The sequence below is a fragment of the Haliotis rubra genome, unplaced genomic scaffold, assembly GCF_003918875.1.
Source record: "Haliotis rubra isolate DU_JTF1 unplaced genomic scaffold, ASM391887v1 Scf3, whole genome shotgun sequence".
Taxonomy (NCBI): Eukaryota; Metazoa; Mollusca; class Gastropoda; order Lepetellida; family Haliotidae; genus Haliotis; species Haliotis rubra.
The window spans coordinates 5501950-5519411 of NW_025766968.1; the positions used below are offsets into that span (position 1 = coordinate 5501950).

A 17462-nucleotide genomic window follows, 5' to 3' on the forward strand; every position below is an offset into this window, starting at 1 on the left:
TCATTGCAAAGTTCTCAGAACTTTGGATACAAACTTTAGCTTCATAAACTTTCATATTAAACATTTTATGAGTAATCGTGTCTTATCCGAGTGAAAAATGATGACAACAGAATATATATTAACTTCTAATGATTTTTCAGGGCTACGTCATCAGTTAATAACTAAGGAAGAGTACTTGAGTTGCAACTGATTAGCTTTTGTTGTTGTTGGTTTTAGGATGAGGTCATTTGCACTTTAATGTGCAAAGAAATTACTGAGTTGCTAGCTTGGATTGATAAAACACATAAGGAGAGCCCTTAAAGATCACATATACTCTAGGGGGGTACAAATACATAAATCACTAACTGGCATCGCTATAAATGAAACCCCTTCATTAAAACTACTCACTTCGATCTTTAAGCAACTTAAATCGACCTTTTTGACAACAGTGCACAATTCTCATCCACGAACGAAATTTCAACCAATCAGAGCGGGGCGTCTCTGTGACATCATATGAGGAATAGATATGAGGGCCGATGCAGAATTCATCTACGATTCAGGGGGTAAATTATCTTGTTTACAGTTTGTATAAACCTGAAATCGTGACAACTGTTGTGGAAAATGAAAACTATATGTTCTCACAATCTACTGTCATATAATTTTGTCTCCTGCTTTGCCTAGTTTCCGGGTTACAACTTGTTTTCATAGATGATTCTGTCAAAATCGCTTGGTGTAGTTAGGCCTTATTTGCATAATAACTGATCCAAATTGATCCCATTTCTGTGTTTTTTTACCTCGATATTTAATCATGTCATGTAAAAATATCACGTCTATTACGTATGATATTAAAAATTGACATTTGATTTATTTGAATCGGTAAACTAAAAAACCTACTTTGCCATTACTTAGGTAAATAGGTACATACAGTTTTAGCACACAGCAAATGATTATATGTATTTCTTATGCAACAATGAAGTTCTATTTGTATTCTCAAAACAGTGTCGGCCCATAAGTTTTCACATGCAATTGAAATTGCATGCAATACAGCAATTAATACTCCCTCGTTGAAAACCTGTGTTAGGTGGTATAAACCTACACATGTTATTTGTCATCATTCACTTGATGGTCAGTTAATGAATTTATAACAGGTATAATTAGTGGTAACACCACTTAGATTACCCGACAAAGGTTCCCATTTGGCATTTCTTGTGTCTGGAGTAAATATTCAACATTATAAACATCGATCAAAGGATTAACCGATAACACGCTGATTGATTAATTACTTTTATCTTACACTGCAGATTTGTCAAAAGGTAGTGTTTATGTATGTAGATTTACTAATCTATACTGAATACACTCTGTCGTGTCTGTGTCTGCTTAAAAACAACGTCCTTCCTTCAAAGGATTAACCGCCAATACAGTGATTGATTGCTCATTATTAGCTAACTAAATTACCGTTTTTAAAGAATGGCGGACATTATGCAATCAGTTGCCAGGTGTGCTATCTTGGGTGACCAATGAGACTATACACCAATGTGACATACCTGAAACGATATATCACTTTTTCGTATACTAGACTGTTAAAAGACACATTACTTGGAACAGCTGCAGATGAATGGCATATCACTCGTTTTTGTGGATATTGATGGACACATTCCTCGAACAAGGTAATAGCCTGACATTGTTCCTATAAATTTAATATGTTTTAATTTTAATATTTGCATTTTGTTTTTATTCATTAGTCGTAGCATTCAACAGAATCGTTGTTTTTGCCGTGAAGTGTAATGAGACATACACTAGGGCGTGTGTGCGAATCATGATTCACATTGGCAAACTATAAAATGTCTAGATATTACAGTCCTTTTAAAAATGCACTTTAAGTATCAGCAGATCGTCTGCTTTTTATTTAGTTTCAAAATGCATACAAGTATGATAATAAACTAATTAGGATTATAAGACCAAATATAAAGACGTATATTGACTAGTATCTACATACTGGTGAGTGCACGTTAACCACGTGAATGTAGCAAGAAATTTATCGCGCAGTATTGTCACTTTGACCCCCCCACCTCGCTTCCGTGGAAGAAATCGTTATGTTATAAGTTGTGTCGTGCAAAATGCTTTTGGTTATGATTCAAATTTGATTTTCTAACTTGATGAGCACAAACCATAATCTCATTAATTCTAACAGACTTTAGCCCGTGACTTCACGATTTTCAAAAATGGCGGCACCCTATCGCGAACATCCGCCAGTCTGAGTATAAATGCTATTTAGGTTTGTTTTCACCGAGTTACAAAATCAAAACTACTTTCTACTGGTAGTAAAATATGTATTTGATTGATGGCCAATAGGATTTTGCATGACATAGCGTATAACATAACAATTTCTCTCGTGGAAGCGAGGTGAGTGTCAATATAATACTACATGTACTTACAGTATTATTGTTACCGACCACAACCTCGCTTCTGAGGCAGAAATCGTTATGTTACAAGTTGTGTCATGGAAAATCTTTATGGTCATCAATCATATACATATGTTACTACGACTAGTATGTAGTTTTGATTATTTAACTTCCGTGAAGCGATCTGAACACAAGTAAGATATCGTTTCAGGCTTCCCACAACGCTAAGCCGCGCACTCACAAACATAACCCATTTTGCCGCGAAACTGCGCGCGGTCCTGTGGAAATCTGTGCATGGCGACACCATCGCCCGACCTCTAGGAGCAATTGACGACAAGCGCAACGATTTGGCATGTCTTCGTTGATGTCGAGAAATCATCAAAATGACGAGCTTGCTACACACTTTATATACAACTAACTGAAAATCCTTCCTCATATGACGTCACTGCAGTGCTCGGGTGACAGAGTTACGTAGCCTGTCTGTGGTTTCGTTGGCGGGCGAGAGTGAAGCAGGCGACTTTTTGGCAACTTTTATTTGCTTGGTACTAATTAACCACAAGTTTTTAAAGAATGAATTTGGTGTTCCGCATAAGACTGAACACAAATCTTTCATATGTAATAGTTAAAAGAGTTAAAAAAACAAAGTTTATTTGTTCTTTAAGGTTGCGCTGTGGAATGGACAAGACAGGCATTTGACATCATACCAGCACGTATGGACCCGTAGAAACCCAGCCCGCCACCTGCGCTGTGGTACAGCGGCAACGTCATGTACAACACGTCATCCTTCGAGAAGTCCACCAACAAGAAACCACCACTGAGTGACGTGAGTTTGATTTGCCTTATAAACACTGGTTTGGGCAGCCCTGAATTAAGTATAAAAACATTTCTTAATTTGGATTAGAAATGTATTGCATCCTCGACATACCAGCTCTGATTGTCCCCATCAGTCCGAGGCCTCCACCTGAGCTGTGGTAAAGTGGAAGTACGGTGTACACGATGTCATTGCTGCTGCAGTTGACAATTGCAAGGCCCGAGGCCGATGCTCAATTCCCTCAAAACAGAAATAGGTGCTGGTTTGGGCATTCCTGAGAGTCAAATATGAGACTGATATTATTACATTAACATTTTACATTACAAACCAGCACAGCACTAAAATCAAGGGCAGATTATCAGATTTGTGGCATGCTGGAAATATATAGCAGGAATATCTCATTTTATAATACATCTACTGTGACAAGACAAAGTCTTACATCATGTTTTAGATCACCCTCTTTTATCAAAAACAAAACAAACAGGACATTACTGTATTCAGTATGGATAAGAAAGTATAAGATGTCATATGAAACAACCCAAATAATATAAAGATATGGATAACAAAGTATACAGTGTAATATGAAACGACCCAAATAATATAAACATCACCAGACTTCCACAGGGTTCATACTCATCTCTGGATTTGCTTTTTAAACAATTTCCAACGACCACTTTTATTCATCCAAAAGGACATCCGAAGAGCCAGAATCCTGAACATTTACTCAAAGCCATGACAGACATTGTTTCTAGTTACAATTAGTCTGTGAGATAGTAGAACCCTTTGTATAATTAGATCAACATTAATTTCCTTCACGCAGCCATAACCATGGTGACACATTCCTTGAGCATAGCACACCCCCTCAAGGACATTCAGTATTTTGGTAACAAATATTTATTATTATTTATTAAATATAATGTGCAGACAAAATCTACATTGTATACATGATTGAAGCTGGTTCTCTGATACACAGGGAGGAAGCAAGAGGAGGAACTATACTCGAGCTTATCCTAAAGCAAAACAGACAATCAACTCCGTAAGACAAGTTGGCTAGAATGGTGCAACAAGCTTTATGTAGATCTGAAAATATGAAGGGTAGAAACACTTTGCAACAACATCAAGATGTGTATTGGTTCAGTGATATTAACATCGAACTTGCTCCACATCGTCTCTGGAATCTGTGTGTATGAGATTGCATCTCCTCCTGTTTACGCCCTCGGAAATCTTAGTATGTTACCTGTAACTTCGAGACAATGTCTGCCCTGTGACCGCGAATGGTAGGACATTGTTAAGCATCAACTGCTTTGTGTGAAAGCCTCATCAAACACAGAAATGTGCTTATTGAGTCTCCATTTGTGAACCATAGCCTCGACACCTATATCAGGCTCTAGGACACTGCTAGTGATGAAGCTAAGGTCCTGACATACCTAACTGCCATTACAGATGTTGTCCATGACGTGACACTTGACAGCTGGGCAACATTCATGAGTATCATGGCTAAACATGTCAGCTATATGGAAATGGATATTATTTTTAACATATAGGTTATCACATGAGTGTGTTTTCTGATGGTAATATCCTGCATTAGGAATAAACATTGTATTTAGCGAGCCTTGGCTCGGAAAATATATTCTGTTTATTCCTAATGCAGCTGAGCTGATAATATGAACTAAAACATGCTTTATGAAATAATTAGTGCACTATACACAATAAAATATGGAAATCCTTTTCAAGTTGCAGGCAACAGGAAGTTAACAACACACTGAAACCCAGATGATAATAATCTTCGTTAGATATATTGACATTAAGACTAATTGTATTCACATTCCAGTCCTTTTCAACAACTGTGTTCCACCAATGTTATGTTAAAACTGCAGAATTGCTTGACATTGTTAACTTTGAGCTCTACCAATTCTGTATGAATCCACTCCTGTCAATAAAGAATTCATCTCTGTTCATAAACAAACTCTGAAGGTATGACTGTAGTACCTGTAGTTCCAGATGTGTAAATGTAACAACCTGGGGTCATTGGTGTTAAACCTGCACGGACGCTGGCGTCAACTCCAGCAGGAGACGATGCTGCCATGAGATCATCGAATGAGATGTAGCCAGTAGGCATCTGATTGGCTGAACATCCTTGGATATATATTGGCATGCCGCCAAACTCTCCTTCCTCAGCATGGACTGCATCAAAGAGTTCCGCTCCTGCAGGAATTTGGATAACATTGTATTTATGACACAAGAAACAATTTCATAAGCTGCAAGAAATGGAGGGAGTGAGTTATATTTTAACATTTTAAAGGCACAATGTCACATATTTCCGACAATATTTTGGCCTATGTTTTGTATATTGGGGCCATATGCACTCACTTAAGCTTCCTATTGATGCAATAAAAGACTTATTATCCCTTACGACTTTCCTGAAATCAATAATTGAAACTTCGAGGCGAACAACTTCCAAACAGAGAACACTTGCCATACATATTATGTAAACGATTGCTCCATACATTGAAAACTGTTGCATGTGTTGTTTGTCCGTGTTTGCCGAACTGGTCTCAATCACAAATTGCGTTATAGGATAGTTGTAAAGAGCGCTTCAAGAGCCATAACTCTATGGGGCTTGCTTGAATTAATGTTCGCTTGGTAGACGGAGCGAGAGTCCATTTAATGCAACGTTGCAATTATTCATTTGAACTCTTTTATTTAATACTGTAATCTAAACACGTAGTTTTTTGGGGAATAAATTATATTGTTGCTTTCCTGAGGGCTCATAGTATTACTGAGAGAAATGCATTATGTATTTTTAGAGAAATGTCGTGTGACATTGTGACTTTAAACAGCAGTTTTATCCATTACATTCCAGTTATAACTAGTAAGTGCTGCAGTTGCCAATCTGGTAAAATCAACCTCAGGTATGGTGATGAAAAAACTGGAAATACGAAGTGGGTTCGAATCCCAGATTGAACTCAACCCAACAAAGTACCATAATCTGTACTTTACTAAGAAAGTGTAATCCCAAATATAACATTTTACATTTGACCACTTTGTAAATGGCATTGTGCATTCAATACAAAGTGGGCAAACTTGGATTCTAACGCATAGTCATAGGTTTCTGGCATGACCAAGGGACATAACTCTACATAAGGACATTTTGGAGCCTGACGTGTTTGGCCCTGTGCCCCTAGAAAAAGAAAGAACATTTTTCAAAGATGAGACTTTCAGTATTACTCATTGCACAAACTACAATGCTTAGATGTAGATTGGAACGGCACCAGGCTTTTGACAAAATCCCTCTTTAAAGATCATCCAGAGAATATTTCCATTCTATTATGAAAACTGTCCTGGACCTATCTGTAATAGTAACTTTGGTTTTGGTAAAGTTAAAGAGACAAATATGTTATGAAATGCTGTCTATTCAAATGATCTTGTTCATTCCCGACTCAAATAAGCTATGATATCTACAGTACTTCAAATACAATAGGCAATGTATGAACACTTCCCTTCCAAAACCCTTCTGACGATGACAGTCATGACCCGTTTTTTCATATGAAATATAATCTACTATAATTCTTGAATTGGGTATTTTGAGGGAATTGTCGTGCATGGCTGTATTATATAAATATTTACACCAAACTCTTTGGTCCATTTGAAATGGTTGATGATTTTAAGCTCAAGAGTGACAGTAATTCTTTGGTAAGAGGAATGGCAGTGGTGATACCTATTTTGAAATACAGCTTTGTCGGTCCAGGGTATTTATAGAAACAGAATGGTGATACAATTCACTTGGTAAGCAGGTGAGTGTGTGAGTGAGTTTAGTTTCACGCTGCTTTAGCAAAATTCCCGCAATATCAAGAGGGGGACACCAGAAATGGGCTTAACACATCATACAAAAATGAGGAATCGAACCCAAGTCTCAGGCGTGATAAGCAAAAGCTTTAACCGCTAGGCTATCCCACCACATCACTTGGTAAACGGGGTTGGTCTTTCAACAGTAAAACTCAAAATCACTCACTCCAGTTGCTTCAAGTGACAACCTTGGTATTACCTTCTTCATCTAGTTTAGTGATAGCTCTATTTCAGAACATTTGTTTTTCTAATGAGAGGAAATATTTTGTTGGTTTTTCAGCTTTTTAATACAAGCTGCTTTAGATCTTAATGTTATACTGTCTGTTTATATTCAGTTCAAGCTGTCTACATTTCATGTCTTCTATTTGCGTAAGGAGATCGTTCTTAATAATAATAATAATAAGTCCATTTGTATAGCGCCCTATATCCAATCACCAAGTGGTTGCTCATGGCGCTTACTATATACATATTTACAATAGGAGTTCATTTAGAAGTCATAGTGCTTCTTGAACAGGAAACTTTTTAGGTTAGACTGGAAGCTGGCTATTGAGGGGGATTCTTTGAGAGACACGTGCAGATTGTTCCAGAGGATAGCTGACAAGTAGGAAAAACGTCGGTGTCCATATGTCTTCAGACGTGCATTTGGGATGATGAGCAGCGACTGATTGGCTGATCTCAGAGTCCTGGTTGGAACATACTCCCTTACAAGACTAGAGAGATAGGATGGAGCTGCGTTGTTAAGACATCTGTAAGTCATGCTAAGTATTTTGTATTCTATCCTAGCTGGGAGTGGTAACCAGTGCAGACGCATGAGGATTGGGGAGATGTGGCTGTGCTTGGTGGTTCTACAGATCAATCTGGCAGCTGCATTTTGGACTTTTTGCAACCTGGAGAGCAGATCTTTGTTCATGTTCCAAGCAGACTATTACAGTAGTCCAAGCGGGACAACACCATAGGCTTCTTATCAACCGGACATTTGTCTGTATCCTCTTCTAGCTTTTCTAACTTTTCAGTGACTTCTCTTTCTTCTTTTTTTACAGACCGCCACCATATAGCTGGAATATTGCTGAGTGTGGTGTAAAACAAAACTCACTTACTCACAATTTCTTCTTTCATTCTTTCCTTTTTTCTTGTTGAAGAATATTCTATCATAAAGCTCTTGATATTACATAGTAATATCTCAAAGAAATGTAATTTTATGATAAAATCGATATTTATACTTATCCTGACTCATACTTATTGCCTTATCTCCCTTTTCCTCAGAAGGTTGAATGGAAACCTTTGCCCTTATGTTCCCAAGAACAGTCAAAAACTTACTCACCCAAACAGGGCCCCCTTGCCTCTTTCCCGCCATTTGTCCCATGTGACCAGTGGCCATATTGTCACTTTCTCCCCACTAAGGCTTGCAGGGAGGCCAGATAGTGTTGAGAAGGGACGGTTGGGAGGGCCGTCAGCGTATGAGTCAGGATAAGTATAAAATATCAATTTTATCACAAAAATTACATATTTTTCCTTATCTTGACTCATACTTATTGGTTGAATCCCACAGCCACCTATCTGGATTCCCTGTGACTGTTCGATCAATCCAAATCTTACCATTTTGTGGATTTAAGACATGCTGAGAATTCCGGGCCCCGTTCCTCAAAGCGATCGTAGCGCTACGACAGTCGTAAGTCTATGTTAAAGTATGGGAGTTACGACTGTCGTAGCCCTACGATCGCTTTGAGGAATGGGGCCCTGGATTCTAGCTGTCTTAATGATCCATATGTTTAAAAAGGGGCTACTTTCGAAACTGAATCGCATCACTCATGTGCTGACTTATCTTGTAAGACAGGGGAGCATGGACTCTCTGTCGGTGGTTATGAGACAGTAACCTGACGTCTACGAGTCTACATGATTAGGTCGAGTTGGTTTTTTTCCCGTCTATCGTCTATGAGAAACCAAACTGTGGGTACCGGATAGATCTTCTGTGGCGATATCTCTGAGATAATGGTTGACGAAGACAGTCTCTGATCTCCAAAAGCAGCCTTCCATGATGGATGATAGAGAGCAGTTGCCGTGTAGAGCTAAAGTTGACGCGAATGCTCTAACTTTATGAGGGTTGGAAGCTCTAGGCAGATCCAGTCCTGCTGCTTTGTATGCCTGTAATATGACGCTCTTATCCAAAAGGAGATTGTAGTTCTGGAGACTTCTATAGATGTTACGGTCGACAACAGGATGAAGACGCATTTAAAATTCCTTCTTCTCATAGCAGTTCTTTTAAGATAGATCTTCAATGCCTTGCCTGGACATAATTATAAGTCCTGTGTGTCACTGGGTCCTAATATTGAAGATATAGCCGGAATGTTGAATTGTCTGTCCAGTTGACCTGGTAGCTGATTCTTCACAATGAAGTCCTATCTCAGACCTAGATGACTGACTGACTGAGTTTGGTTTTACGCCGCTGTTAGCAATATTCCAGCAACATCACGGCAGGGGACACCAGAAGACCTAGATGAACTGCTGGATGATCTCCATAGTGGAATTTTATTCCGCTAAAGCCTAGGGTGTGTATTTCCAGCATTCTAGCCGCTGTAGCTTGGGCGAGTAAAAATAGCGTCTTCTGAGTTAGCAACTCAAAATTAGCTTCCATCAGAGGCTCATATTCGTCACTAGTGAGCTGTTGGAGAACTACGTTGAGATATTACGAGGGAACCTTAAACTTGTTTGATTGATCTTCAAGTTTAAATAATAAGACGACGAGTTCTGGAACCTTGGTGAGTTTTACTCCCGTGTTCATAGTGAGAACTGAATTAATGGCCGCTAGCTAGGTTGAGAGAGTAGATACTATTAGGTGTCTAACAGCTCTCATACGACATAAATATTCTGCAACTTGAGAGTGTGAAGCTTTAATGGCTGAGAATCCTTTACGAGTAGCAAACTGGTCGAAACTCTTCCATTTGTCATCATAAAGATTTCTAGCTGAGCATCTAAGTGCTCAGGTAACTGCCTTAGCTACTTTAGTAGAATACCCTTGTCTGGTGAGGCAGTGCGCGATATGCTCCATGCATGTAATTAGAATCCTTGTGGATTTGCATGAGGCCGCCTTGTGTGCGGATGTGTTATTAGATTCGGCCAGTCTGGTAGTTGAATGGTTGGTTCTCCTAAGAGCTTTATTAGGTCTGGGAACTGAGATTGACTAGCCAAGCCAGCTGGGTTAATAGTTGTATGGTGAAGTTCTACCAAAGTTTGAGTTGATCTGCTTGATTAGCCTGTATGCCTTGGTCCAAATAAATGGCGCTGCGAATTCCCTTGTGATGTAGAAAAACTACTATGGGCTTGGTTACACGAGTAAATAGCCACGGGGCCTAAGAAATTCCAAAGAGGAGGACCTTCCATTGGTAGTGTCGCCCTTGAAATAGGAATCTGAGATATTTCCTTGAGGCTGGGTGTATAGGGATGTGCAGATAGGCATCTTGCAGATCGATGCTGGCCAGAAAGTTGTTTGGCTTCATGAGATGTTGTAGCTCTGGCAGAGATGTACCATCTTGAATTTGTCTAGCTTCAGTAGATAATCTAAGTTGAACTTCTTCATGTTGTAGAGTAGACAAAATTTCTCCTTTGAGTTTTTCTTGGGTACAAGCAAAATCGGGGGAATAATATCCTGGACTTAACGTGTCCTGAGTCAATATTTCTTCTGCATCCTTGATGAGGAGCATGTTGATTGCTTCCGACAATTTTGATAGCTGAAGCTCCGGATACTTGAATACAGGTGGAACCTGGTCAAGGGGGGCGTGGCTTTCAGCTGAATCCGGTAGTCTTCGCGAAGGACTTAAGTTACGTAGTCGTCCTTTTCCAATAATGTCAAAGATATCTACACACTTCTGAAAGTTGTATGGGAACAACTGGAGATGGAAGCGACCATTCGTTCCAAACCTTTACTTCATCAACGAGAAGCGAGAACAGCTGGAGAAGCAGCCTCAAGCAGATCGGCCTCTTGCGCTATCATTTGAGCAACGAGAAGGTTGTTTGGAGTTCTGTGAAGCCGTAAACTTTCTATCCTTGGCACGTTGAATTCCCAAGAAGCGAGATTGGAATTGAGTCCGCTGGACCGATTGTTTGAACATGGTATTCATTATCTGGACTGACTTGATTAGCATTTGGCCCTTCGAGTCTTGAGAGACTTTTCTTGGTTTGCAAAGAACAGGCTTAGTGTACATGTCAGACCACTGATAAGATGCAAGGAAACCTTGCTGTCGAAATATAGTGAGTTCAGCTGAAGTAGATGCCAGATGATCTGAAAAGAATTCCTGATCCCTCTTCTGAGCCTCTATAGCTGACAAGAACATACTTTCTCTGTCTATCTGAGGATTCTGTAAATCTTTAAGCATAGCTTCATTAATGGCTCTGGAGCATGCAAGCCCAAAGAGTGTCTGGCGAGTATCAAGCTTAGCCAATTTCTTATCCTCAACTCTGTTAGAGCAAGACTTCGAGTCACTCATTAATATGTAATCCTCATTAATTTCAGGTGCTTTAAGGAAGTCATCCATATTATGAAGAGGGAACTTACTTTGATTAAATGGTGGCGTATGTTGACCTTGTGATTTCATTGCTTTCGCGAACGCTGCTTTCAGCGTATCTGCCACTTGCGAAACAGGTTTGATGGGCGGAATCGTCAAGGTGTTTATATCCTCCTCCTGAACAAGGTATGTATCCGCTAGCAATGAGTTATGTGTAGGAGACGCAATAGGCGATCCAGGCTAAGAGTTCCAAGACGGTGTTAATCGAAGAGTTTAGATCCTCCTGTGTATTATCATCTGAGATCTCTGGCTCTTCCCAGATGGAATCGTCAGCAATAGATGGAATAGGAGTCGACTGACGAACAGGTCGATCCAATTCCGTATTTGATTGTTGTTGATGTATAGCCATCATGACTTGCCTGGTGATGAAATCTGGTTATGAATGACTGAACGCCTGAGGATTCATTCCTGGGTATTGGTATGTTGCAAAAGGGTTCACGAAGGCAGGTATTGGTGGGTTTGCGAAGGCTAGATTAGGTGGGTTTGTGAAGGAAGTATGTGGGTTCGTGAAGGTAGATGGAAATCTGAGGACGTTCGGAAACAATGTAGCCGTATGTGTAGCAGGGTTCGCCGATGTTTGAGAAGCTGGAAACGTCCTGATCAACGACATAATTGAAGGGTTCACGAAGGTTGCTTGCGGTTGCTTCATGGATGAGTGAGGAGGAACATTCACAATGCGTGACGTAGAGTAATAGGGTTCGCAAACCCTGATGTCTGCGAAGGTCACACTTAGGTGGCTGACAGAAACCTGGGTTCCGGAATGTCGAAATCATAGTCCGCTGCTGGGAAGGGTTCGGGAACGTAGTTCCTGACCCAGCTGCATTCTCAATGGTAGATAGATGTCTGCGGTGCCATTCTCACAATAATAACGTGTTCGAGAACTGGTGGTTGTCAGAAGGATAGATTGTCTGCTTCATCAACAGGCATTGAGACCTTCGCGAAGGTCTGAGTATCTACAGTGGCAGCAGTAAATTTCAACACTGATTTTGATGACGACTTAGAGGACGTCTTCTTCATTTTAGCCAGCTTTTGTAGACCAGAACCCGCCTCAGGAGCTTTCTTTTGAGGAGGGACTGTGAAAGGCAGAAACCGGAGAATCCTCTGCGAGGAATTCCGGTGTCAAATGTGAATTATTAGATAAGGGAATGATCTCATCCCGATGATAATAACGGGATTAATTCACGTTCAATAGGCTGTATCTTTCCCCTTAGCGGTATCATGCTTCTTCTTATCCATCTTCTTGCGCAAACAGGATTAAATGTATTTATTAAATAAATATTCAGACAAATGTGTGTAATATATACATTGTGACGAAATGGAACATGACGGGGAAATGCAAGAAGGGCACACAGGGTGTGGATCAGACGCAGAACGTCTATATCTGCATTGTTGACAAGATCCCATGTGTGAGAAAACAAAGTGAGAAAATCTAGAAATTAACAGTGCAAATTCACTATAAATACATCGTTATGATTGCCAAAGCATATTAGAAGCAATCTACTGCAAAAATTTGAGATTTGGGTCTAAATTACAGTAGTATAAGGCCGTAGAAGGGACCCGAGGTCCATGCCTTACCGTCCAAATGGGCGATGTAGGAGAGAGTGACGATATGGCCACTGGGCACATGGGACAAATGGCGGGAAAGCGTGAAAGGGGCCCTGTTTGGGTGAGTACCATATATTACCGTCTATGAGCCGGATTTGAGGATAAAAAAAAAAGCAGTCTGTAGAAGGGGGTTGGCTTATCTATGAGTTATGCTTTCGTCAAACTTTTTTCCAGGGGTAAGAAAACAACATTGTATCACTTCACATGAAAAAACAACTTGAAACAACTTTGTCAGTAAAGACGTCAAATTTGCAATTAAACATCACTAGACAAGATTATTTACCTTTTAAGTTCTAAGTTGTTCTTGCTGGGCATTGATTTATTTGCAGGGATTAAGATTACCGTGTGTATCTGAGCCGGAAATAGCAATCAGCTGTGCACGTTTCCCGGGCGATCAAGTTCAAATGTGCACAATAATATAAGGGGATGAATTCTGACGCAGTCATCAGTAAAATATAATACAGAGTGTTATTATTTAACCCAAAGAAATATATGGCAGGTGAATATAGATGGCAGGTGAATTACCTTGTTCCTATAGTAGTATAGGAGTATATCCTATGCATCGAAAGCCTGTGCTATGTTACTGTAAACTAGCATTCCATGGAAAACGAGGCGGTAATCAGATTGTTGAATGGGGTAAAATAAGCAAGCCAGTTTGTTGACATGTGATCGTCCAACTACAAAAAGTATGATATTTGGCAAAACAAAATATATTATCCATTTTCTGTCAACTACACTTCTTTTCGATGCGTGAGTAGACGCAATATGATTGTGAATTCTTTGAATAATGTGGACCAAAGTTATAATTATTGGTAACTGCCAGTTGTCCGTGGTCTGTGTTTGCCAGGATTAGGACCCCATCGCGGGGGATCGGCTTATGTATGAAACATACCATTTTGACACTGATTTTAAGGGTCAAGTTTGGGGGTCGACTTATCTATGGCCATGGGTTGGCTTATAGACGGTAATATACGGTAAGTTTTTGACTGTTTTGGGGAAAATAAGGACGGCGGTTTCCACTCAACCTTCGGAAGGAAGTATGGATAAGGAAAACTAAGCTGTTTGTCTTTTTTTTTTTGCTTTTCGCCATTGCTACTATAAGAATGATATTGTTCTACGGTTTCTTCAATAACTTGTTTATCCTCTGTTACATATTTTTTATCATGGAGTAAACTGTTGTTAAATTTCCAAAAGCCATGGCCCCTCTCTTGCTTGGTAAATTCTATTTCAAGGGAAATAAATAACTGGCAGTTATGTTTCTTGAAGTAATTATTTCTCCAGATTTCTACTTGTTAAAAAAAAAATCGGTTTCAAAGGTTTTGATTTTCTCCATTTGAATCTATTCAGATCAAGATGTGACTCTCTCTAAGAATCATATAAATTTAGTTCATCCATCATATCATGAACTGGAATTTGGATTATTTATATGCTAATAATTAAATGCATCTTTCTGTTGATCTTGAACCGACAGTCGCCACAAATCATATTTGTTTTTGTTTCCAGACGTTTAATCATTTTCTTAAAGGTCAGATGCAAGGTCAAACATAATTAAAACACAATTACCACTTCTTCATGACATATAATATGCATTGCTGATTATGAAAAAACAAATAAACAAACTTATAAGCGTACAATCGCAAATCAAAAGTGCAATATTTTGTACTTGGGTTTACTTCCCAAGAAACGAAGCAGCAGGGATACCGAACCCAGTCAGAGCGGGTGGGTGTGCACTCAAGTGTAACGGCTGGTTCATTTGCAGATGCCCTCATGGCTCATTGTGTGTGTATATATAGAGATGTTGGGTTTTGTAAATACATGCTCATTTTTGTGTATAACATTTTGCAATCAACAGACATCATAACATGTCATGTGTACAAGTATCACACCTGCCTGTCTGTGTAATTACATAATGTGACAGAGACCAAACTCGGGCCATAAATCATTGCGTTTTGTTTATGGTGTATAGCCTGATAGGTGTTAAGTTCAAATTGCATGTGGTCAGTGATCGAAGTTGTGTATCAAATATTGTCATTAGCAGACGGGCAGGCAGACACATAGGTGTCAATAAAACAGAAATTGAGTTTTGTCTGTGACAACGATATATCTATATCACAGTTAGAAATTCTGTCAACGCTAAATAACGACATTGCTTTTAAGTATCGAACTGAGAAAGTGACTCGGTAAGAAGAACGTGTGGTGAAATAGACAAATGAAATTATATAAACAGTTAAATCGGTAATCTACTGTAATAACATATAAAAAGCTCGCGCCTCTGAAATATCAACAAAACATTAGAAAAATAGCTCACACCAAAGCCTTCACCGAGTATTCACCGGACAACCCACTTCCAAGCTGCGCAAACCTATTTCACTGCGCATGTGCTATGAGCGCAGCCCAGCTGTTGAAACCAATTCAATTCCCCCAAGCGCTTGGGGAAAATTAGTGAATCGTTTGAACTACGATTTCGCACGGTTTTTATCAAGTTATTCTTCAACTTTATAAGTTGATTTTGCATTTTTGATGATTTGTTTCGGTAAGTCCATACCGAAAAGTATCAGAATCTGCAAAGTTGTGTTTTACGTTGCATGTGACCATTAACGTTCTCGTAAAATTCAGGAGTATCTGCATTTGGACCGTATACACAAGATATACTTAGTATCTCGTCATCTATTTTGATTTTTAGAATATGATGACAAGTGACAGTAATTCTTTGGTAAAAGGAATGGCAATGGTGATGCCTCTTTTGAAACACAGCTTTGTCAGTCCAGGGTATTTATAAAAATAGAATGGAGATACCATGCACTTAGTAAGCAAGGTTGGTCTTTCAACATGTTCAGCAGTAAAACTCGGGACACTCACTCACTCCAGTTGCTACAAGTGACAACCTTGATACCCCTTGAACAAGATGAAGAAGGCAGCCATTATTGGGCAACAAATGTTAAAACCTTAAATTAACAGAAGCATATAGCATAATCTGGAAATACTTGAAAGCATCAAACCACCTGGTCCAACGATGAATGCCCTCGCTCCGCTAACATTGACAGAATGACTCAGCTGTTTCTGACGCAGGTTAAAGTTGATCAGAGCTGTTGCTATTCCAATTTTCTGAAGACCTGTAACATAATATTTGGAAGTTACCAAGGTTACCACACTTCTGTTATGGTAGTGTAATCATTCAGAACATATTTTTTTTTTATATACATTATCAATGATAAATTCTTAAAGGTCACATGCAACCAAAAAATCAAACATAATTAAAACACAATTATCACTTATTCATGACATATAATATACATTGCTGGTTACGAAAAAATATATAAACAAAATTATAACCGTACAATCGCAAATCGAAAGTGCAAAATTGTGTACTTCGGTTTACTTCCCAAGAAACGAAGCAGCCGGGATACCGAACCCAGTCAGAGCGGGTGGGTGTGCACTCAAGTGTAACGGCTGGTTCATTTGCAGATGCCTTCACGGCTAATTGTGTGTATATATATATAGAGATGTTGGGTTTTGTAAATACATGCTCATTGTTTGTGTATAACATTTTGCGATCAACAGACATCATAACATGTCATGTGTACAAGTATCACACCTGCCTGTCTGTGTAATTACATAATGTGACAGAGACCGAACTCGGGCCATAAATCAATGCATTTTGTTTATGGTGTATAGCCTGATTGGTGTTAAGTTCAAATTGCATGTGGTCAGTGATAGCAGCTGTGTATTGAATATTGTCATTAGCAGACAGGCAGGCAGACACACAGGTGTCAATAAAACAAGACATTGAGTTTTGTCTGTGACAACGACATATCTATATCACAGTTAGAAATTCTGTCAACGCTAAATAATGACATTGCTTTTAAGTATCGAACTGAGAAAGTGTCTCGGTAAGAAGAACGTGTGGTGAAATAGACAAATGAAATTATATAAACAGTTAATTTACTGTCATAACATATAAAAAGCTCGCGCCTGTGAGATATCAACAAAACATTAGAAAAATAGCTCACACCAAAGCCTTCACCGAGTATTCACCCGACAACCTGCTTCCAAGCTGCGCGAACCTATTAACTTGCGCACGTGCTATGAGCGCAGCCCAGCTGTTGAAACCCGTTTTCCCCAGAAAAGTCTGGGGAAAATTAGTGAAACGTTTGAACTCTGATTTCGCGCGTGTTTTTTCATCGCGTTATTTTTCAACTTTACAAGTTGAATTTGCATTTTTGACGATTTGTTTCGGTATGTCCATACCGAAAGGTATCA

The 17462-nt window shown here is 39.2% G+C and overlaps 1 protein-coding gene across 1 annotated transcript in view; it reads right to left on the bottom strand.

The window, feature by feature from the left end:
- Positions 1–17462, bottom strand: part of LOC124282457 (very long-chain acyl-CoA synthetase-like) — a 42971-nt gene that overhangs the window by 11492 nt on the left and 14017 nt on the right. Inside the window, exons 3-5 of the mRNA XM_046718444.1 lie at positions 16205–16315; positions 5182–5397; positions 3086–3244 (exon numbers count right to left, since the gene is read on the bottom strand). Coding sequence (XP_046574400.1) covers positions 3086–3244; positions 5182–5397; positions 16205–16315 — 486 coding nt within the window. The remainder of the gene's footprint in view (positions 1–3085; positions 3245–5181; positions 5398–16204; positions 16316–17462) is intronic.